The sequence below is a fragment of the Anolis sagrei genome, chromosome 5, assembly GCF_037176765.1.
Source record: "Anolis sagrei isolate rAnoSag1 chromosome 5, rAnoSag1.mat, whole genome shotgun sequence".
NCBI lineage: Eukaryota > Metazoa > Chordata > Lepidosauria > Squamata > Dactyloidae > Anolis > Anolis sagrei.
Genome location: NC_090025.1, coordinates 161,942,019 through 161,967,233, shown reverse-complemented (window position 1 = coordinate 161,967,233; position 25,215 = coordinate 161,942,019). Strand labels below are relative to the sequence as shown.

Genomic DNA, 25,215 nt, shown 5'->3' with positions numbered 1-25,215 from the left:
ACAGCTGATGGATATTATCAAATCTTACTACACTAGAGGAAACTGACAAAATATTTAAATTACAAGCATTAAATTGCTTTTAAAAGTGCTTAAAGTAATACATTTTGGGTGTGTTCCAAGTTCCTTAAGCAAATATAAAGTAGGCATAATAGCTCACCACACTACTCTTGTAGGACAATTCAAACATTTGTAGTGAAGAAAATTAAATAAAGGTTACACTGAAATCATAGTTCTCTATTAAGTCTTTTAATGGACCAGTCATTAAGGAGATTAAACAATATCAAATCCCAGAAAAAAACAGTGTGAATGCAAAGGGAGAATGAATAATAGAATATTTTTAAATCCAGGAAAAAATAAACATAATGAGAAATACCCTTATTCCCATAAAGAAAGAAAATGAATCCTTCAAAGGATTTTCCTCTAAGTATTGAACTATCTCTTCCTTTTTTCTCCAAGGGACTGGGCAGCAGATATTCAAGTTTTCTTTCAGACGCATACTGAAGAATTCACTGAACATTTGACAGCGAAACAGTATTCTTGAGTCTCTTTTAGAGAAAATATTCTATGGCACCTAATTATTCCCAAGCACGTGTTTTCTGATTCTCCAGAAGTTGTTTTCTTTCCGTAAGCTTAAATATGTGGTGAAAAGAGTCAAACACTTCAGTTCTTCAGTGAACGCCTTAGGCCCATGATAGTGAAGGTAGCAGCAGTAATCTTTTCGTAGACTAGGAACATCAGTGCAGCAGTCAGAACTGTTTGGAGCAGCTTTGCTTCAAGCCCTTTATAGAGCCCTACTAATCCAAAACGCCTGTAAAGAAAAGAATTTAAATATACAGTAGGAATATATAACAGTAACAATATGCTAGAAGTTTTCTCCTTCCACCCTCAACATCTCATTAAAAGACATCTGTTCTTCACCTCCTTAAAGATACAATATGGAGGCAGAACTAATCTTTCTATTCTGACAGGCACTGGGGATATATCTGCTTTCTCTAAAATGCATTTCTGTTAATTTTCTATTTTTAATCAGCAAACAATTCTAATGTTGCCTTTTTATTATTGTAAGTTGCCTTGCATGCTAGCTGAATGGAAAGGCAATAGAAATGGGAAAGGATAGACAGTAGTAAATGTAGACGGGAACCTTTATATATGGGAAACAGCCTACCTTTGTCTAGTTGCACAAAGGCACAGAAACAAAGGGATACATACAAATAATTACTGATCTTGATTAAGTCTATTTTTATTTCGTATCAAAATAATTGCATAAATAAGTATTTATTTATCGTGTCATCAGCAACCATACCATTATATTACAATTCCAACAGAGCATAAATAAGTATAAAACTGATAAAAATTGGAGAAGCACAAGCAACTAAATATTTTTTGACCAAAAATGGCCAACAGAGACCGCATTGTCTGTAGTTTTAAACAGTTCTTCCTCTGTGCATGAGGCAGGGCATTGTGGGCAAGCATATAGATGCTGAGTTGTTTGTTCTGCTCCACAGTCGCACAAGGTGGAGGATTCTTTTAGGAAGTGCCATTGTGCAAGGTTGTCTTTTGATCTGCCCACTCTGCTTCTGAGTCTGTTCAGGGACTTCCAAGTTGCCCATTCTTGGTTTGCCCCTGGAGGCAGACCTCGTGGGAGGCCATCCAATTGAGATTTTCTGGTTTAGCTACACAGAGGGATACTCTTGCTATTGCTGGGGGGAAGTTAAGAAGAGTGGTGGTCCTCATGAAGCTTTTCCTTGATTTGAGTCTACTGGGAGGAGGCCGATAGCCATGCAGTGGATGGCTTTCACAGTGTTCAACCTTATTTCTCTCACAGTAACAGCAACTTCTTGTCACACATCAGAGGGGGCAAAGCCAGGTGAAATGTTCCATTCCTAAAGAAATCCCTATGTAACTATTTTACCATTTGCATTCAAAATGACTAACCAATTTATTGTAATGTACCTGAATTATTCAATTTAGACAAGATGGACATTGTTATTGAGACATATATGATTATTTTTAAAAGATAAAAAATAAGAAAGCTTACTTTATCCTCTGTCGCAGAAGGTAGAGAACATTTTTCAGACTACCCAGCCTCCTATTTTCAGGATTCAGTCGATGATGTCCAAACTGAAAAGGAAAAAAAATCAATTAACAGTTTCTCATGTGTTATTCTTTTCTTATTGTTGTTTGTGAAGGTATTAAGGCAAGCAAATTAGTAGATTTTTGTCATTTCAGGCTTGAAAGAACTATACAGAACAGGGAGAGCAGGTTTTTATAATTCTGTACTTACCATGTCTACATACAAAGTGCAACTTAATGAACTATTTAGTGTTGTAAATATCCCATTTCAGCAATCTATTTTGTATGATTAAGATTCCATTTCCATGAATTAGCATTGTACTCAACTAGTTCTCACTACTGTTACGGGTAAACACATGCTTTATTTTCCTGAAACCTTACACTCCCAGAAGAGAGAGAGAAAAATACCACAAAATATTTGGAAATCCATGTACATCATAATTATACAACTTATCTGTGGTAATAATAGGAATACAGCTAATAACAACCATATTTGAAGTAAAGAAAACAGGTTGGCAAGCTCTTATCTCTAATTAATATAGTGCTATAAAAACTACACACTATAACAAATTATAAATCCTATAAGAATGTTTAATAGAAGACTAGGCAATGGTTTAGAACGGTAACATCCACAATGGATGCCATATGCCATGAAATTAAGATTCTAAACTAGTTGCATTTCTGCTAAAATATAATTTCTATTTACAATCAAAACTCTAAACCCACTTAATTTTGAAAAATTAACATACACAATAAGATGAATCTGTAATTATGAAACAGCTTCTTAGAAGTTTCACCAGACTAGGTTAGAAGCTACTCTCCTGCAATAGCTGCGAAAAACTATCAAGTGGAACAAATACTGTAAGTCAAAGTTTTAAATAAAAGCAGTGACAAAAAGAAAAGGCAAATGAAAACTTATTTGATAGGATGGTACCCACCCGTAAAATCGACTGTACTGTCTGCATAGGGTAAGTGAGGGTAGTGGCAACTGCTTTGGCTATTGCTCCAATGACGAATGCATCCAGTGAGGAAAGCTGTAATAGTATAAATAAAAAGCCAATTGAATGCAGTAAGAAATTATAAAATGTAGATAAAGGAATATCTTCTATGTGATCAACTTTTGAAGTGAAGGTTTTATCACCACCTTGCTTACAAGCCTTGGGATCTCACCTGCAGTTGCCTCTTCAAAATCTTCCGCTTAAGTCCTTCATAGAACATGAATTGTATGGCAGGGTTGAACACTAACAGCAGCGAAGGAAAAGTACCATTCCACAATGCCAGGACTCCTTCATCTCTTATTATCTGATGAAAGGCATCTGATGAGAAAGGTAAAGAGCAACAATCACCTTTAATATTCCATAACTATCCGCTTGCAAAGATGATGTTAACTACACATTTTCATGGCTTTGGAGCCTATACATCTGGATTTGCTTTCCAAATAAAATTGTATTCTATATTGCCACTCTCTACATTTACACTAGAATTTTTGGTGTAGTTATTAGGATATCATTGTCATGGATATAAGCAGATTTGGAAGAGTACAGAATTCAAGACAATTTAAAGCAACAAAGGAAAAGAACCAATTCAGTCACTGATTTAAGTCAATCTATAATGTATACTTCAGGGTCTGTTCTGCTCTCACGCTATCTAACCGCTTGGAAGGTGAACTAGTTTTGCAGGGAACAGATGGAGGACACTTACACAAACAGTCAACATGATTTAATAACTGAAAACAGGCTTCAACCCCTTTCCCCTCCTGAGTCTAACTGGCACAGTCTTCAGAAGAGAGTTAAAGTCCATGAGAGAAGAGGAGTTCTGAAGTACTTAACTTCTCTGCTGTTTCTTCTTTTGTTGGTGTCTGTTTGTCTTTGGAGTAATGCTTGACTTGAACTAACTTTTACTTTAACTTGATATATCTCTTACTTGGCTCCAATATTAACTCCATCTGGACTACGTCTGTGAAGTGCTATTTGTGAACCTTCCTCTCCACTCACCTTCCATTTCTGAAATGGCTGGTTCTTGTTCCTTGTCAAGGAACATGAAGGGTTTTAACTCAGGCTCTACCCTTGAGAGAATTCTTAAAGGGGCAGAGAGGGGGTGGCTTAAAGGAAAAGTGGTTATCTAGACTGACTTCCACAAACAATACACAAAATGCTAATTCCCTCTCACTAAAAAGGGCTTAAATAGGGGTAAACAGTGAGAGTCTTAACAGAGGCATGACAGGGACTGCTTCAACAAAAATTTAAACAAATTAGCCGATGAATCACTGAAATATCCCATATTACAACAATCCAGAGATTTCATTATACTATTAGGTAATGTATACATGTTGCCTTTATACACAAGATCTGTATGCAGGTAAGAACCTTAAAGAAAACTTTTTGTCACATTGGGCAAATATTGTTTTTTTATCTGGCTAGACATTTTTTCAATACTGATTGCTTAATTAGTCATATATATTCAGATTTTGGGAACTCAGAACCACTGAGGGAAATGGCATTTTATACACAGGTAAATCTAAGTCATGATCCTAATAAATTATTGGAAGTCTACAGGAGTGAAGCAAACGTCCTGAAGGCTTCTTGTCTACAGTTCCTTGACTGCAACATGAACACTATCATTACAGAATCTATGAATGGTCCTACAATTAAGGCATATTTAACAAAATAAAAAGTAACTCATAAAATAAAGATCTGGAATTGAGAAGTTAATTTGGTAGAGGAAATAAACATTTTTTTTAATCAGCAAGATCAGACCAGTCTTTGCTTTTGGGTGGACACAATACTGCTCAATTGCAGATACTCTAAAATTCTGGATTCCTGCCTAATAAAGAACTACCTGAATTGTTATTTAAGGAGCAGCAAGACATTTCCACCAGGAAAGATCATAAAAGCACTTTCAACTTAATTGATTATGGGAATGCAAATAATTGCTATCCTTTCATTCGTTGGCTAGTGCAGCATTGTTTCTCACAAAACAAGTGCAGCATTGTTTCTCACAAAACAAACAGGCAAAACAGCACCTGCACATTTTGCTCCTTATCTTTAAACTTAATAGATAATGGGAATCATTGTTATATTTTCATTAATTGGCTTTAAAAATCATAAACAAGTGCAGGATAGTTTCTCACAAAAACCAGATACAACAGAACCTGCGCATTTTGACTCTTATCTGAGAATTTACTGGGTTTAGAAACTTGCCTTTTAAAAAAAGTAAAAAGATGAGAAGTTAGAGATTATTTTATATTAATCCTGGCTCTCCCAACTGTATGGACACTCATAATAGAAGTTGTACTTTTATGAATGTATTCTTAACCTTCCGCATTTTTATGCATCTGCGTAGGAACTATTCTTGGAGACAGATTCAGATTTAACAAAAGGTTAAGTCAATAGGCAAGATGGAATATGAAACATTTCAAGAATGTGAGATGCATTTGTAAAGAAACTGTTTTGAAAACAAGAGGGAGCTGCGTTTTAAACTTATACATTATAGTACGCCATTTATATTGTTTAGTCAGTACCCAAAAGATAAGATTGATAGCTTGCTTAAAAACAAAGTATACAAAGTGTGTTGGATACCTTCAAAAAGAACAGATACAATCAATGTTAATTTTAAAATGTATGAGGTTGCACCACAGTTGCACAAGGTAACCTTGTGAAATATATCTATTACTGAAAGGAAGGAGAGCATTACTGGAAAAAATTATACTTCCTTTTCCTCTTACATTAGTGAGAATACTTTGTGAGAGGAATTCTACATATGTGAACGAAACTGAATGAAATTATAGCACTGCTCACCAATCACAACATTATATCTACTAAGAAAAGTGGCAGTGACAAATGTTCACCTGCAATGCCTTTGTAATTGGTAGGTATAATGTCTTCATTTCTAAATTTTGCCCCTTGGAGTTTCAGACGAGTGTTCACAACCCAGAGTGGAGTAGTCAACAATACATTCACAACACCTATTGCAAAACAAACAAGATAAATAACATTAAAAGAAACAAATAACATTTGTATCACTATATAAAATAGTTAAGGCAATACAGAGAAGTCCACTGTCTACACCCACCCTACAAAAACAATACCATAGAGGTTATGTGCTCTCTGGGAATTCTCACATGTTGCTGCACCATTTCCCAAATCCTTCACTACTGGCAATGGCAAACGAGAAATCTGGGAGTTGAAGTTCAACAATAAATATATAGGGAATCAGAACTAAGAATCATTCTATATGTAATATTGTATTATTTTAAATCTCAAATAAAGGAAACCTGTTCTATAGCATGCTTCCATCAGAAGTTGTTCATTTCAATAGGGTTCAGTATAATCTGTAGTTTTGTGTTTCTACAGTAAGTCAGGAACATATCCCCTACAGATATGGAGGTCATACTATACTAATTGGCTCAATAAGACTTATAGAAGCACTGATTAAACCAATTCCATGCATTGAATTTATAGACTTTAACTAAGGCAAACAACTAGATTTCTCCCATATTGTTACAACTGCACAAAAAGCAAGTCTTGTTGTAGCTCTTCACCCTACTGACAACTGGCAGAATTCCATGTAATGTCAAAATAATACGCTGGGCTGGAAAAGCAAGTTTCTCATAACAGTACACACCTTAGTTCTCACACTCTCCTGGCTTGATGCAAGACTCCACGTTAGTCTATGCCTTGAAATCTTGTTGTCATTGATGAAAATCAAAGTGTGAGGCTATTTCAAAAAAAACCCTAATACATCAAGAAAGGGTCTGTATATTTATATTTCTTTTTTTATGCATTACTTTTCTGTGTGATGTATGCCAAGCATAGGTAATTATTCAAGAACATGAGTAAAATCTAAATATGAGAAAGCCTCTTGAAATTTCCATTTTATTTGACATAAAATTATTAAAATAATAAATGTTGTAAAAATATAGTTTACTTCACTGGATGTAAAGTAAATGCACCATATTTCTTTTTTTTACAAAGCACACCAGAGTAGAAGAAAAAAAAATGTAACAAATGTGTTTATCAAATTTTCCAGAGACACAAAATAAAAATTGATTTTTTTTCGTGTCAGAAGCGACTTGAGAAACTGCAAGTCGCTTCTGGCGTGAGAGAACTGGCCATCTGCAAGGATGTTGCCCAGGGGATGCCTGGATGTTTTACCATCCTATGGGAGGCTTCTCTCATGTCCCCAAATGAGAACCTGGAGCTGACAAGCGGGAGTTCACCCCACTCCCCAGATTCGAACCACTGACTTTTCGGTCAGCAGTCCTGCCGGCAAAGGATTTAAACCATTGTGCCACCGGGGGCTCCTATATAAACTGATGGGGTGGAAGGTTATATCACATGTTAACAGATAACAATTTTCTGTTTAGAAACAATCACCAACTAACTTCTACGAAGATGTCTTATATCAACATGGCACTTTCCTTGCTAAAATCAAGATATTAATAAATCCAAGAAATCTAGCTATGAATGCAAAGTTACCATATGATTAAAACCTTGCTAACAGGGTAAACATAAATAGCAGAAAGAAGCAAGTGAAAACAAATCTTCAGGCAGGTCTTGTATGTTCAAATTTACCTCAATTATTGGCTTTGACCTATTCACAAAAACAGATTAACATCCTACATAAATTTAAATATATCTATATATAAAACAGCATATTTGATAGGATTACCTGCAACCACCCCAAGAATCAAGTCTTTTCCTGTGGTTGAATGATGGCCTTTGACCCACACAGCTTTTAAGCTGTTAAATGTATAGAAATAGACAAAGTTTGAACAACAAAGGCTGGAGATGACAGGGAACCACCCTCGATATGGTGCCAAGCTAAGGAACAGACAACAAAAGCAAAGTAAAAATTGTGCAATTACTATTAGCAAGAAACAACACAATGTCATTAGCAGCTCAATCTAGACTAGACAATCACAATATCTCCCTGAAAAATAAATGTTTTCTAAGCCCTTCAGCACCAAAGTAGCTAAGCATTTCTTAACAGGTATGTCTGTAGAGCTCTTTTAAATCAATGTGATTCTAGCACATTTGAGGTTAAATCTGATTGAAGTAAATGGCACTTATTTATTGGTAAATGAACAGAGGACTCACATTCTTCTATGGATGAACAAATAAATAATAAAACAGACTATATATTATGATTTATAGAAATTTAGTTAAAAAGTCAGCCCCAAAAACCTGGGCTGATTTATAGACAGGTCAATGTTAGTATTGCATGTTAACTCTCATAAAGAAAGAAACCATCTCCTTCTCTGAGTAGTGGCATAAGGTGAGAGCATAGTCCATCCAATAACTTAAAAGAAGTTCCAGCTCCTCTCCTTTTCTTCTCTCTGTGTCATGGCACCAGTTTTTACCTTATGGACATTTTGATGGGAAATGACAGGAGCAGCAACAGCAGCTCTTCTTTGGCACTTTCCCTCAAAGGCTCAGCCCTTCTTATACTTCTCCCGGGATGAACTATGCATTTGCCTTTAATCATTACTCTGTTCAAACCAGACGATGCTTCCTTTTCCAATAAGACTTAATGCTGTACCTTAGCTTTTATTGAGTGGCGAAAGGCATTTTTTAATGCTTGACTAAGCAAACAATGGCATCTAGGGGCAGCTGGTCCCTGCTTTCCCTTCTCTGCAGAATGATCCTCAACTTATCCACAGATCAAGTTGGGTCCCAAATCCACCATTTTGGTCCCAACACCTAACTCTGAGTTATACACAAGGTCAACGTATACACGGATATTTAAGGTAATTAACAAAATGCTCAATTCTCACTAAAAGCCTTAAAAGTTTCTATGTAGCTAGAATACTATCATTTCCTTTAATTAAGTGATTCAGCTTGAAACATTAGAAAGGCATAATGTTGCAGGAACTCAATCAAATGTTTTCTTACTATTTCAGTTGATTACACTATGTAATACAATTTTTAAAATGTTGTTTTCCTGGTTTGAAAGTGTTATATTCTATTTAATTGTGCGGAACTTACTTTAACAGTAGTTGCTATACTGCAGAAAATTTGTTTTTGTGGCTGCCACAAATTTTGTTGAATTGGTTGAGGCTCTATGATATATTGATTGTAAACTATAACAAAATATGCCGCAGAATTCCCCACAAAAACATTTTTGTAGTTTAATACATCTTTATAACCTAGGAACAAAAATCGTGATACATAGTGTGTATCACGATGTGACCTACAACACTATGTATTCTCTGGAACTAAGTTACTTTGAAGGGTTTAAAGAAAACTTGTTGTTAAAATTGTTTGTACATATTTTGTGTACCAAATATATTCTCATACTATTGTTAGTTTTAGTAGTTAAAAATTATTTACTTACAGCCCTTCTTCTTTTATTATCTCCAACAGAACTGTGTGTGTCGTTTTAGATTTGCGTTTTTCATCAACTGGAAGATAAGACAAATCTTTATGAAAACTTGAAACATCTTCATCTTGTTCCAATATCGTTCTGAATACAGCTTCAAATTTAACAGGTCTGTCAGCCATTTTGCATCTCTAAGCAAGCCATCACAAATGTTAATATGTAGTGAAATGAGGAAGCTGTAGTTTTGATTTGGAGCCCCTGGTGGTGTAGTGGGTTAAACCGCTGAGCTACTGAATTTGCTGGCCAAAAGGTCAGTGGTTCGAGTTCAGGGAGCAGGGTGAGCTCCCGCTGTTAGCCTCAGTTTCTGCCAACCTAGCAGTTTGAAAACATACAAATGTGAGTCGATCAATAGGTACCGCTCTGGCAGGAAAGTAATGGTGCTTCATGCAGTCATGCCGGCCACATGACCTTGGAGGTGTCTACAGACAACGCCGGCTCTTCGGTTTAGAAATGGAGCACCACCCCCCAGAGTCAGATACAAATAGACGTAATGTCACAGGAAACCTTTACCTTTTAAGTTTTGACTCTGACCAGTACAAAAGAGATACCTCTGCTTTCTGCTTACCTACACGTATGCTATACTTTGAATTAATTTCAGAGGACTGACTAATTTATTCAGTTCCAAATCTCTCTTTTCATTACTTACAGTAAGTCTCCTAGCCTCAAATGTATAATGTTTAAAAATCTCATAGGTCATGCTAGAGTAAATCCAGAACGTCTCCATAATTCTCAGGGCCAAGTATGAAACAGGGCCCATCCATTTTTCTCTTCCAAAAACTCGAGAGAGTTATACAGAAACAAAACTATGGTTGTATTTTTAAAATATATGCATCTTACTTCATGCACATAACAAAATGTCTGTGTATATATATTTGCCAGTTGTCTGTCAATTTATAGTGACCCCATAAATTTCATAGGGTGATTTTGCCAATTTCTTCCTTTAAAATATAAGCAATTGAATTTGGCAACCCATAGTGGTCTCCCATCCAAGTATTAACCAGAGCTAACTCTGCTTAGGTTGCAATATTGGATGGCATCTGATGCTTTTAGAATACTTGTCTAGCAGATACCTAAGACTACACTTTTATGTATCTTACTTCCCGCACATAGTAATATGCCTGCCAGGCATTCGTGTCATAAAATATCTTGATTATGTACTCATGTAATGGAGGCAACCCAAGAGCACAAAAATCAAGATATTAAATATCCCCTTTTCTCTATGACAGTGTTATTAAAATCCACCAGTGAGGAAATACAGATATAAAAACCAATAACTGGAAACATTTCTAAGTGCCAAGGATTTTTTAGGCACTGAAAATACCAAACCCATGGAAAAAGGCCATTTAAAAAAAATGACGGTTATATCAAATTGAGAAGTTACATGCAGTACCCAGCACCAATGACTAAGCATTGCTGAAAGACCCCCATCGTTTCTTTGGAAACCATTACATTTTTAAAAAAAACTTCCTTCAGGCATAAGGAAAATTCTTTTATATGTCAAATTGCAGATTTTAAAATTGCCTTATAATTGACTTTGGACAAAGAGGACCTTGTTCAGCAAAGACGCTCACTGGGTTGAGCAATAAAAAAGCCAGTATTTCACATCCCAACCTATTTTGCAGGATATATTAGGCAGAACCATGTATGTTGCCTTGAATACTCAAAGTGGTGGTCCCTGGACCAGTGCTAGTACCCAAGTTATCTACACCTAGTCCCAAGACAGCTTCAAAAAAAGAAACAATGAGACCAAGAAGCACAAATATATAATGGGGGGGGGGGGGGGCGAGTCTCCCATACTAAGTTACCTTAGAGACTGCCACAAAGGAATAGCAGCATATAAGTGCAATAAATAACACAATAATATGAAGATTTCATAAAGATTAAATGTAATAACATGTACTTTCTCACCTTGAAGCCTTAGTCTAGCAGTATCCAGAGGAAAAAACACAGTCATTGCAGTCATGCTACCCTAAAAGGTTTTAACAAAGATTGTTAGTCTTAACAAATAATTGGATTTTGTACATATATAAAAAGGTAGAAAAAATTAAGAAACTTGATTTAAAAAGATTATTCCATATATTTCTGCCTCTGAACAAACTTTTAAATCTTCTGCAAAAGTAATTCTTTGTTTTTTAAACAGTAAATATCTTAATAAGAGCTTTAATTAAACAGTAGAACCCAGTGGTGCAATGTGTTAAACCCTTGTGCCGGCAGGACTGAAGACCGACAGGTCAGAGGTTCAAATCCAGGGAGAGCGCAAATGAGTTCCCTCTGTCAGCTCCAGCTCCCCATGTAGGGACATGACACAAGCCTCTCACAAGGATGGTAAAGCATCAAAACATCTGGGCGTTCCCCTGGGCAACGTCCTTGCAGACGGCCAATTCTCTCACAGCTGAAGCGACTTGCAGTTTCTCAAATCACTCCTGACACGGAAAAAAAAAGTAAAACTATGACAGTGTAAACATACTCTATTAAGCTAAGTTAAGTTTCATATATGCTAGCTATTGTTTCGTAAATCAGGAAGATTCTATTTTGGAAAGGGGTTCAAGGATGTTATTGGCCTAGCAAACCTAATATACAATGAAAATACAGGATTACACATTTAAAGAATCACAAAATTGCAAATTTGGAAAAAGACACCAAGGTGATTTAGTTCAAACGACTGCCAGATAAGAACTTCACAGCTGAAATACATCATCACACCCCACCCACCCCCGGCTCTTTCTCTTTTTTTAACAGCAAAGGAGAATCCACGAAACATGTCAGGTAGCTTTCATCCAGTTCATATTGTTGGGAAATTCCTCTGGACCTAATGTATAGTAAAAAAAAAAAATCTCTTCACCATTCAAATCTGCTGGTCTTAGTCCTATCTAGTAGAAGAGTAGAAAACACTTCCAATTTTCCACATCTTCAATATCTGAACATGGCTACCATATTGGCTTCTTGCTTCTCTAGATCGAGCATACTAGCTTGTTGACATATTTCTTAGGCTGTAGTGGCCAGAATTTAGCAAAGTACTCCAGGCGAGATCTGGCCAAAGCAGAATAGACTGGCAATAATTATTTTATACACCTCACCTTCGGCTACAGTAGCAAAATATTATATCAGCCTTTTTGCAACCACCACTGATTCATATTTAGCTTGTGTTCTATTATGATCCTTTAATTATTTCAAATATACAGCACCAAAGTCATGTGCCACCACCATTCTAGGATTATGCATTTGATTTTTCCTGACTAAATATGGAAGCTTTTACTTCTATTTCAATTCATTTTGTTTGTTTTGGCCCAGTTTTCCAAACTGTTAATCTAATCTTGAATCATAATTTTGTTTTGTTTTTTAATTATTAGCTTCTATTCCACATTTGGAGTTATCTGCAAATTCACACCCCTCTACTCTTCCATATAAGATTTTATAAGGGTGTTGATCAACCCTGTGCCCACTATTCTCCACCTCCATTTTCTCCAGAATGCAAAGAACAATTGGTGAAAAGTGTTTATGTCAGTGGTTTCCAATCTATGGTCCATGGACTAAAATATTGCTTGCAGACTCACCATTAATTCACCCTTGCAATGAGAGTGACTGGTCTAACAAAAACCCCTTATAGTGCTGAGGCTTATTAAATATGGTTTTCTATGGACGATCAGATGGTGACTACTGGATGGCATATGTTCTGTATCAGAAACTAGAGCTGATGTGGTCTATCCAATGCAGTTTTCTGAATCAGCACCCCAAATAACCAAACCAAATCTAAAGTTGTCCACAAACTGATCCGTAACCCTTTTGGTACTAATTTTGGAGAGTGGTCCCTGGTCAAAGTGATCCCTGGTCAAAAAAATGTTGGGAATCACTGGTCTACGTCAACTAGCTACAGATACATCTGACAGATGAGCCATTTACCCAATATTTTACCAGCTTGTCCAAAAGCGTATAATTGAGAACATAACTGAAACCTTGACAACAAAATGTATACATCCATAGCATTCCCCTAAACTGTCAGACTTGTAACTTATAAAAAGTGATAAGATTATATAAACATGAGCCAAGTCTATCGGTTAAGAAAATGTGCTAATTTTTCAATCAAAAATCTAGGGAAGAAATTGCGACTGAACATGAGAAACCTTTTTAAAGATTTTAAAACTGAGTTTTGCAATCTGAAGTAAGTGGGCTGAGATAACAAATCTAATTCATCCTCATTCCTGCTCCACCTTTACAAGTCTGAACAAATTATAGAAGTGACAAGTCAGTGAAATAATAAGTGGAAAACTATCTGTGACTTCTCAAATATTGTAGCTTTACTAATTAACATATTTCTTGATGTCAGCAATCATTCCCTGCCAGTGCTTCAGACTACTGATTTCAAAATAGTCAGAAGCAAAGCATTAGCAATGTAGCATGAATTATTTCTGTTCTTTGTGTAATGTTCAATAACTTTTAGTAAGTATATTGTTTAATTACATTTTTACAAATGCCCGATAGACCTGCCAGCCTCAGTTCATTCACAGGTACATAGACATAAGCTGGCCCTCAAAGGCCAACCAAAACATTGTCATTTGCTTTAGCTGATTTGGGGTCAGCTAGAAGTCTTCTCCCTCAAGCTGATAAATATTCATACAGTCAAAATATCCTACTACAGACACATTCGGAAACATCTCACATCATCCAGGTACCTATAAAATCCATGATGATGCCAAGAACAAGGCCTGGCCCAGAATTTACATTTGGTTTTGAAAGCACTTGAAACAGCAAGTCATCTGACACTGTGAGAGATATATTTGAATAAAGCCTACAATATATTTGGTACTGATGAGAACTCTTTTAGCGACAGGACATACATAAAACAATTTTAATTTAAGATGTACTGCAATTCAAGACAGAATATGGACCTGTGTCTTCCCCCCCCCCCCCCACAAAATTACATTTTTTTAAGATAGGGAAACACTGCTCTGTTATACAGCACAATAGAAATTGCCACTGTGACAGTCACTATAAACACTCCTCCCATATGCAGGACAAACCTTGGTCTGACTAGTTTCAGCCTAGCAATACAATTATCACATAAATAAAAAGGACGAACTAACCCAACCTAAATGTTAGCTGCTTTGAACAAATTATTTAGTACTAAAGTTTCAAACAACAATGTACACCTATAATTTTGGATAACTGATACAGTATTTGTCCAGAATATGTATTGTTCTGTTTCCTTTTTACACTATTCAGGGTTTACAAAGGTCATCCGTCCAGAAAGTTGTAGACAATGTACAGAGAAGAGAGGCAGGAATCTGTAAAATTCCAAGAAAGGTACTACATATCTATTAATGGAGAACCTGATGTTTTTCAGAACCCTAGAAATCAAAGTTCAAATACAAAGAATGCATTTGTAGTCTTTATGACTATGAAGATAATTTAAAGATGTGTAGCAATTTCAATTAAAAACTGAGCTGTCAGAAAGTTCTGCTCCCATTCCTTAAATAATATGGCAATTCAGAAAGATCTCACTTCTTCAAACCAAGCTGCTGATAACAAACCCCCTCTACATTCTACAAGCACAAACAATAAACTGCTATTTAGAAAATAAAACCTACAGTTACTGGTGAAAGGCTCAAATAACTTTAAAAAGTTTATTCCTCTTATTTAATTTATTTTTAAAGAGCAGGTGAATATTCTCTGTACTACATCTGCACCAAAATGAGCAAAGGTATTTCTGGTGGTAGCCCCTTAGGTACATTTTGCCTCCCTTTGGAGGCTTACTAAGTAAAATCAATGTTTAGAAACACATTTACTCAGTATTAAGTATGGCATTATTCCAGCATTAAAATTTATCTTTGTAATATGAAAATACAGGGTTTTTTTCCATTAAAAAAAAAAACTTCTTTACCGCAGAAGTACCTTAGTTATGGACTGGTATTATTATTATTGCACAATTCTATATCTTCCTTGGGTTAATCTGCAGATGTTCAAGAGTAAAAGTGTGTGCTAACAAAGAAAGGAATTTTGAAGGTATTACATGATCTGTATTGAATACTCATAAATTTAGGGCACATTTATTAAGGTAAATTACCTTTATTTACATGTTTATCCTGCCTTTCCATTTCTTAAGACAGCTAACAAGCATAACTAAAACATCTTAATCACAAATTAAAGCTAAAATAAACACAAATGATACAACAAAAAATTAAAATCATAATCACACTCAATAATTATTTATTATTTATTTATTTCTGCTACTTATACCCCGCCCTTCTCACCCCCGAGGGGGGACTCAGGGCGGCTTACACAGACGGCACAATTCGATGCCCTTATACAAATACATACAAATATAAAAACAGTAATTAATAATTAACAGATTAAAAACATTAATATATAGCACCATAGCACAACAGTAAGCAATCTCATGGTCAGTGTTTCGCGTTCCATAGGTCCAATAGGTTAAAATAGGTTCCTACAATATTTGCCCTTCATTATGGTCCTTCTTTTTAGCTGCCAGAGTTTCCGAAAGCCTGGTCCCACATCCAAGTTTTCAGCTGTTTCCTGAATGTGAGAAGGGAGGGCGCTGTTCTAATCTCCCCGGGGAGTGAGTTCCACAGGCGAGGGGCCACCACTGAGAAGGCCCTGCTCCTCGTCCCCGCCAGTCTCACTTGCGATAAAGGCGGGGTCGAGAGCAGGGCCCCCCCAGAGGATCTTAAACTCCGAGGTGGTGTGTAGAGGGAGATCCGTTCGGACAAGTACACTGGGCCGGAGCCGTATAGGATTTTATAGGTCAAAACCAGCACCTTGAATTGTGCTCGGAATTGGATCGGCAGCCAGTGGAGCTGGCATAACAGGGGGGTGGTGTGCTCCCTGTATGCCGCTCCGGTGAGCAATCTGGCTGCCTCCCGTTGGACTAGTTTAAATGGAACTAGTTTAAAAGACCAGTGTAAAGAAATGTTTTAACTCTTCTCCAAAAAGCAGTTAAGACAAGGAACTGACCACAACTCTTAACTGAGGGGATTCCACATTCAGAGTAACTCAAGAGAAAGCCCTCATGGATCAAGTGGGTCCCCACAGACAGTGATACACAAAATATTATGTCTATGTATACATTACTATTCTCCTTAGGAGAAAAAACCTGCTGTTTCACATTTTTCGTTCAATGTCTTTGCTACCTTTGGACACTGCCTTTGCAAACAGTCTGTGACAGAGGTTGTTAAAACTGTGCTTTACAGACCATGCGAAATCTGATAATTCCATTTAGTTGACTGACCAGTAAAAAGATTTTGTTGTTGTGTGCCTTCAAGTGTTTTCCAATTTATGACAACCCCAAGACAAACCTATCATGGGGTTTTCTTGGCAAATTTTGTTCAAAAGAGTTTGCCTTTATTTTCCTCTGAGAATGAGAGAATGTGACTTACCCAAGGTCACCCACCGGGTTTCCATGGCCAAGCAGAGATTTAAACCTTGTTCTCCAGAGTCATAATTCAACACTCAAACCACTATTCCATGCTGGCTCTGCCCAGTAAGGGTACAGAACAATTGAAATATCCCTACATGACCCTGAACTTGATGTATTTTCTGACAATGAAGATCATGGATGTTTCAGCAGGGGATAGCTTATTAAATAGGCTGACAAGGGGTTGGCCCAGAGCTCATGTTTTTCATAATACTGTGCTATTTTTGATGACAAAGCAAACACTGAAGAACAAAAAGCTTCTTACATTGTTTATCAAGATCAATTTAAGTGGTAAAACTGCATATAGTAAGAACTGTTGTTTTTGAGATCCAGGTAATTAACACATGAGCTGTTTTCTGACTACAGCCATGCAAAGTATGATGTCTATAAAAAAATCTCTCCTGTATCAAATTCATCTGTTCTGTCAAAAAACCCTCAAAGTTTATTATAAAAATAGTTGCAAGTCAAAAGATAAACAGCAAGAGAGAACAGAGAGGGAACTAGCTCAAGGTGGCAAAAATATTGAAACACGGTCATTTTCTTTGCTGTACTAACCACTGTTGTTTTTGAAGATGCTCCAGTATAATTCATTGTCATCCTCGTCGATTCACATAAGATTTCACTCCTTAGTGAAATGCTTCAGTTTTTCCTGTCACAATATGCTCTGGTACACTTTGAATTCCAAATCTGTGCATCTATTTATTGCAGATCATTTATTTTGGGTCAATGTCTTATGACACTGGCCAAGGATGTTAACTGGCATATTTTACAGTCATTAACAAATAGTTTCACTCTTTACTTAATACAGTGGTTCTCAATCTGTGGATCCCCAGATGTTTTGGCCTTGAACTCCCAGAAATCCTAACACATGGTAAACTAGCTGGGATTTCTGGGAGTTGTGGGCCGAAACACTTGGGGATCCACAGGTTGAGAACCACTAGCTTAATATGCCCCTTGCACCATCTAAAAACACTGATACCATACCAGTTATAGAAAGAATCATAAAGTTTTATAAACAAAATAAAAAATTAACAGTTGCAAGGATACACTGGACATAAAAAAGATCACAAGCTGCAATATCTCTGAGGACAAAGTAATTAAAGGTAGTTTGATACAACCATGTCAAATACACAACCCAGGTCACAACTCAGCAAGATGACCACAAATAATAAAAATAATATTGTCTTTTTATTTAATATTTTTAACAGTCTGGAAATTATTTAGATGAAGAAGCATCATGAAATCCTATTAAATGGTTCAACACAAATCAACAGTCTTGATGAGCCCTGAGAGAGAGAACAAGGTGAGTACAGGTAGATAAAACAAACCTGCCATCTCAATATGGCAGAGAGGTATTGAGTCCAACAAAAAAAAAACAGTACAAGCAACCTATTACTAAGTGATTAAGAATATTCATGTCATAACTGGGACAAGAGTGCAAAGGGAAACACTCTAATTTCATCATAGAAACCTCTTCAAGCAGTGACTGACATTACAAAAATATTTCCTCCTATCTCTGCTTTTCCCCCTTTCTGCTAAAAAGGGTTGACTTTTCCTGGGGGAAAATCAAGGCTAATAATGTTCAATACCCAGCAGAAGAATTTAATGTTTTATCTTCAAGCAAACACAACTTTCAATGTCCAGCAAAATGAATGCAGACAACCCCGTATCCTCCAATATTTCACGGATTAACACTGGGATTTGTGTGGTCAAGTAACAGCCAGAGTATAGTCTAGTTAGCAAAAGGTATAAATCAGAAATAACACATAAGTGAGAAGATCTGTTGATTGACTGAAAGGCTGCAACAATTTGCTTTTGTCTGGCTTGTTGAGAAGTGCAAGATTACACTCCTTCTCTTCTCTCCCTTCTACTGGGTTACTGTATACATTCATGTATAAGTCAAGGTTATGGTTCAAAAGTATGGATTTTGATCAGATTTGTGGATAAATCAAGGGTCATTCAGCAGAAGGGGAAAGCACTAATGTCACCTTGTGAGGCCAATTAACCCTGGTCACCACTGCCATTTCCCCATCCAGGCATTCAAAAAGCCAGATGTGGCACCATGGCAGAGAAAAAGGGGTTTTTCTCTTCTTTTAGGTTCTCTCTCTGGATTGACTAAGCACTTGCCTTTTGCCATTCCAATCAAGAAGGGGATGGTTCCATTTTTGGTAAGAATTCAAGTACAGTACTTAAACTGTCCTGGAGATAAGTCGACCCAGACTTCGGGAGATGATTTCTTGCCTAAAATTTTAGACTTATGCCTGACTTTATACAGTAATTGAGCGCAAACTACTTTTCCGGTTTGAATCCAGATCACATAGGGAAAATGAGGGACAGTATAGGAAATTGGGCTTTTTACTTGAGGCCTTAATAATATCACTCAGTACTACATCCAAGAGAACCAGTATGGTATAGTGGTTTAAGTGAGTCCCCTGAGGGGTGAGAGCGGTGGAATATAAATACTGTAAATAAATGAATAAATAATAAAATAAGTATTGAACTATCAAAACCTGGGCTGGAATTCCCAGTTGGCCTTCAAAACTCACTGAGTGATAGATTCACCTAAGGGTTGCCATAAATCCAAAATGACTGAGAATCAAAAGAGAGCCCAAGGGGTTATCTGGTCCAACCACCTGCCATGTTGAAGGCACCCAACAAGGAACTGCATTCAAGGAAGTGGGTTTGCAAAAGCTCTCTTATGAAAGTCAAAAAGAAGCACAATTAAATCCCTGGCAGATTGTGCAAAAAAATAATCAGTGAATCCCACCTCCCCCAAGGTGAACTGAACCACCTTAACTGGTCTCTACAGGCCAATGGATACGCCACCATAGACATCGTAAAGGCTAAAAGACCAAGAACAAGCCATGAGAGTAAAGACAAAGATCCCCCCAGAACAAAAGTGTTCTTACCATACATCAAGGGAGCCTCTGGCCACATAGGGAAGCTGATGAAGAAACACAACCTACACAGTATCTACAGACACACTAAGGAAATCCATCAAATGCTACATTCAGCAAAGGACAACGTTTGCTGGAGTCTACCATATACTATGCAGCTGTGGACAAGTATATGTAGGGACCACCAAATGCAGCATGAAAGGCACTGCATGAAAGGCACTGCAGACTAACCTGAGAAGTCAGCCATAGCAGAGCACCTGATCAACCAACCTGGACACAGTATATTATCTGAGAACACAGAAATGCTGGACCACTCTAACAACTGCCATGTCTGGCTACACAGAGAATCCATTGACATCCACAAGAGGAAACCATGAAAAGGAACATAATCTGGTATTAAAAAAAACCTCTAAAATAAATAAAGAGCAACTCTCAAAAAGTAGGGGAATTCCAAACAAGAATCAACCAGGGCCAGCTAGCACCTCCTTTCAAAGGATCCCCAGGCCGCAACCAGCCAGACTTTGATGCCACAAGGCCATTAAATGCTAATCAAGGTGGTTTTCGATTAGGCAACTCATCAGTAATTTCCCTGTCCCTATTTACACCAGCCCTCATATGGTCTACCTCAACATGTTTTAGGATAGTATTTCCTGCCCAGTCTATTGGATTGTTGCACTTTTTTTGCACTCCTGTAAAATGTATTGCACTTATTGAATCTGTAGCTCAGCTATGTTCTTTTTTCCCAGCCACATTGTTCTTATGTTGCTTATAATTGTGTTGTATTGTTTTTATCTGATGGTTTTAATTGGTTAAAGTGTTTTACTTGTGTGTTTTAATTGTAATTTTTGGGCTTGTCCCTTGTAAGCCACCCCGAGTCCCTTAGGGGAGATGCCTGGCGGGGTATAAAAAGAAAGTCATTATTATTATTTGAAACACAACAAGATGAGTCCACAGCAGACACTCTGCTGGTTGTTGTATTGGATCACACGTCGGACACTTCCCAAGTGTCTAGGACTGTGTGATGTATCGGCAAATGATGCGTGCAGATCCCAGTAAGGTGGCCTTCTGCAGCTGGCAGATGGTAATTTTGTCAGCACCGGTTGTGTTTAAGTACAGGCCAAAGTCTTTAGGCACTGCATCCAGTGTGCCGATCACCACTGGGACCACCTTGTCTGGCTTGTGCCACAGTCTTTGCAGTTCGATCTTTAAATCCTCATATCGTGTCAGCTTTTCCAGTTTCTCTTCAATCCTGCTGTCACCTGGGATTGCAACATCAACAATCCACAACTTTGTCTGTCTGAATTCAGAAATCCCAGAGGAGTTTGACGTGTTCATTCTCTGTAACTTTTCCTGGCTTGTGATCCCACCAGTTCTTTGTCGCAGGCTGATGGTAATAATAATAATAATAATCATCATCATCATCCAATCATATTCCAATGAATATTATTATTATTAATTATTATTATTTGAAACACAACAAGATGAGTCCACAGCAGACACTCTGCTGGCTGTTGAATTGGATCACACGTCAGACACTTCCCAAGTGTCTAGGACTGTGTGATGTATCGGCGAATAATGCATGCAGATCCCAGTAAGATGATGATGATTATTATTATTATTATTGCAACATTCACACTTATCTCAAGCAGACAAGAGTTCTTTCTCTCATCCTGGACATTCCACAGATACATAAACCCTCACTTGCCTGTTTTCCAACACACCTCCCAACTTGTGACGATTGTCATAGATGTGGGCGAAATGTCTGGAGAGAATGCTGCTGGAACATAGTCATACAGCCCAGAAAACTCACAGCAACCCAATGATTCCGGCCATGAAAGCCTTTGACAACACAAATGATAAATTCCAAAGAAGTAGCGATTATCTCTACCTGACAGGCTGTCCATACTGTGGAATTAATGCGCTTTGATCCCACTGTAAATGTCAGAGAGATGGAATCATGGAGTTTGTGGTTTGGTGAGGCAACAGCGCTCTTTGGCAGAGAAAGCTGAAGGCTTTACAAAACTACAACTCCCAGGATCCCATAGCATTGAGCCATGGCAGTTAAAGTGGTCCCAAACTGCATTCATTCTACAGCAGGATTGGGCCAACTTGGGCCCTCCCTCCAGGTGTTTTGGACTTCAACTCCCACAATGCCTCACGGCCTCAGGCCCCTTCCTTTTCCCCCTCAGCCGCTTAAGCGGCTGAGGGGGAAAAGGAAGGGGCCTGAGTCCGTGAGGCATTGTGGGAGTTGAAGTCCAAAACACCTGGAGGGAGGGCCCAAGTTGGCCCATGCCTGTTCTACAGTGTAGCTTCTTCCTAGGCCCGCTTACCACCGCTCCAGCCACGGCGTGGACCAAGCTCTCGTAGGAGAGCACCCCGGCCATAGCTGCGCCGCTGCCTCCAACTTGCCCGGCTGCATGGAAAGGAAGGAGGGGCGTGAGGGACACCACAGGGAGGGAAGGAGGGAGAGGCCCCGCCCCCTCAGCGGCCCCGCCCACGACACAGCCCGGTCACGTGACCTCGCTCCTGGCCCTCGACGTGTCTTTCCGCCTCGGCCAATCACAAAGCGGCCTGGGCAGCAGCCGTTACGAGAATGAGGGGAGAATCCATGGTCGTCTCTGCCAGAGAGTGTTACTGCTTCACCGAACGACATCTCCCATGATTCCATAGCATCCAGCTCTGGATCTCAACCAGACACAGTGAAGACGTTTGCCCTTGCTCTTGGTTCCTCTGCTGCTGAGTACCTCCTTTATACAGTAAAGATTACAGATTGATTTTATAATTTTATTTAGGAAATGCCATTTTACTACACCATTGTATTTAATGGGACTTTTGTATCCATTGGAGGTTGGACCCAAACTGCAGTAGATAACCTGGAATTGAATGAAGCCCACCCAAAAAACTAGGCTAGGTGTTTATTCAGAATTCCTGAAAATATTTTTACTTCCTATCTCATGATGATCTAATTTTAGTCTGAAACTAAAAATCTAGTGGTTCATCTTTTTATCTTGGTAGTTTTAGATCCTGCAATCCATGCACGGGGCCCCCTAGTAGCTCAGCAGGTTAAACTGCTGAGCTACTGAATTTGCTGACCAAAAGGTTGGCGGTTCGAGTCCTGGGAGCGGGGTGAGCTCCCGCTATTAGCCTCAGCTTCTGCCAACCTAGCAGTTCGGAAACATGCTAATGTGAGTAGATCAGTAGGTACCGCTTCTGCGGGAAGATAATAGTGCTCCTTGCAGTCATGCCGGCCACATGATCTTGGAGGTGTCTATGGACAATGCCGGCTCTATGGCTTAGAAATGGAGATGAGCACACCCCCCCCCCCCCCGGGTTGGACACAACTAGACTTAATATCAGGGGAAACCTTTACCTTATCCATGCATAAGTACTTGAGTTGTGAAGCATACAATTCACTACTTCTCTATATTCATCCCCCCCCTTGCTTTGTATTTACACGATTTAGAACAGGGGTCCTCAAATTAAGGCCCGGGGGCCGGATGCGGCCCTCCAAGGTCATTTACCCGGCCCTTGCTCAGGGTCAACCTAAGTCTGAAATGACTTGAAAGCACACAACAACAACAACAATCCTATCTCATCAGCCAAAAGCAGGCCCATACTTGCCACTGAAATAATAAGTTTATATTGGTTAAAATTGTTCTTCATTTGAATTATTGTATTGTTTTTAAAGTATTTTTGCACTACAAATAAGATATGTGCAGTGTGTACAGGAATTCATTCATGCTTTTTTCAAATTATAATCCAGCCCTCCAACAGTTTGAGGGACTGTGACCTGGCCCTCTGTTTAAAAAGTCTGAGGACCCCTGATTTAGAAAAGATGCAATAAACTGATTCTCCTATTAAAAACCTACAAATATTTGACAGATCAAACTGAGGCACATATGGTAAAGCAACATCCACAAAGTAATCAAGTGGAGAAATGCATTAAGGAGAATGAACACGCAAACTAGGAGACCCTAGTTTGAGTTTGCCTGGATTTAGTGCAAGCTACTTTTTGCACTTTGAACTCTTCAGCAATTCAAGTAAGCCAGGATGAAGGAGAACAAGAGAGAAAGGAGGGCATTTTAAAAGCAGCTGGAAAAGTAGTCCAACAGATGATTAAGTAGGACTATCCTTGTCAAACCAGGGCTGTTGGGGAGTATGCTTTTACAAGGCTCACTGCCAAGTATGAATAGGAATCAAGAATATGCAACTGGGTGTAGTGATTGCGTATTTTTGTAAGCCAGGTACAAACAGCAATTACGTATTTAGAATAGATACTGATACCCTTGTACAAAGTGTTTATATATTCTGTCCTATCTTGTTCTGAAAACCAGTTATGCAGGTAATACTTCACTGAGATTTTTTTTTAATCCTGCAAATCTCTTGGGAAGACAGGCGGACAAACGGCAGCATTCTGGAAGAAGCCATCAGCACTGAAGCAGATTCTCCAACTTCAACTTTGCTGGACCGGCCACATTGTCTGAATGCCTGATGACAGTCTCCAAAAGCAGTTACTTTGCTCTCAACTCAAGAACAGAAAATGGAATTTAAGTGGGCAGCAAAAGAGATTGAAGAGATTAAAGCTAACCTTTAAAAAATTGGAATAAACACCAAAAACTAGGAAACCCTGGCTCTTGAGCATTGTAACTGAAGGTCAGCTGTTACCAGTGGTGCTGTGGATTTTGAAGAGGCACAAATAGGGGGTGAAAGGGAGAAAAGTGACAAGGGGAAAGCACGTCAAACAAGCCCTTGCTGAGACTGCCTTCCATCTTTAAATCTGTCCTCATTGCCAAAGACAATGCAGATCCATAATAGGTCTCTACAGTCACTTATAGATCCACCACCAACTCTTCTCTTGGAAAATAATTATAGGCCATGAGTGATTATCTATCATGATGACTTAATGTAGAACCAGTTAGATGGCAAGCACTCCCACTCCTGAAGCTTTAACTGCTCCAATGGTGGCAGGGCTCACAAGGTGTATTATAAGTGGTGTGAAGAACAGTGGTTTGCCAACTATTCTAAGATCATGGTTTTTAGGAGTAGTCCTACATGTAAATGGACTCTTACTGGGCATCTCTTAGAACAGGTGCACTCTTTTATATATATCTGGGTCTGCACTTTGCTGAGAAGCATTTTGAAGCTACCAGAAGCTATGATTTTTCTGTACTAGAGGGAGGCAATTAATAAATAATGCCCTAAATATTTTAATGGAGCATAGGAGAAGTTCCAGCAGGCTGGAAAAGGGCAAATATTGCCCCTATCTTCAAAAAAGGGATTAGGAAGATGACCCAAACAATAACTGCCCAGTCAGCCTGGCATCAATACCAGGAAAGATTATGGAGCAGATTATTAAACAGATAATCTGTAAGCACTTAGAAAGGAATGCCATACTTACAGAAAGTCAACACAGGTTTCTCAAAAAACAAGCCTTGT

At 38.2% G+C, this 25,215-nt stretch overlaps 1 protein-coding gene and 1 long non-coding RNA gene across 2 annotated transcripts; one reads left to right on the top strand and one right to left on the bottom strand.

Annotated features, from left to right (window-relative positions):
• Positions 1-224: 224 nt before the first annotated feature.
• On the bottom strand, positions 225-22,235 carry SLC25A17 (solute carrier family 25 member 17). The gene is made up of 9 exons (XM_060777106.2): positions 22,110-22,235; positions 11,362-11,422; positions 9,409-9,475; positions 7,744-7,895; positions 5,921-6,037; positions 3,244-3,389; positions 3,012-3,107; positions 2,039-2,121; positions 225-808 (listed from the first exon to the last, which is right to left on the bottom strand). Exons 1-9 carry the CDS (start codon positions 22,161-22,163, stop codon positions 661-663), a joined length of 924 nt encoding a protein of 307 aa, XP_060633089.1. The 5' UTR covers positions 22,164-22,235; the 3' UTR covers positions 225-660.
• A 75-nt stretch (positions 22,236-22,310) lies between these two features.
• LOC137097199 (uncharacterized) lies at positions 22,311-24,404 on the top strand. The gene is made up of 2 exons (XR_010910047.1): positions 22,311-22,535; positions 24,171-24,404. It is a non-coding gene; the product is annotated as an uncharacterized lncRNA (long non-coding RNA).
• The last annotated feature ends 811 nt before the right edge of the window (positions 24,405-25,215 follow it).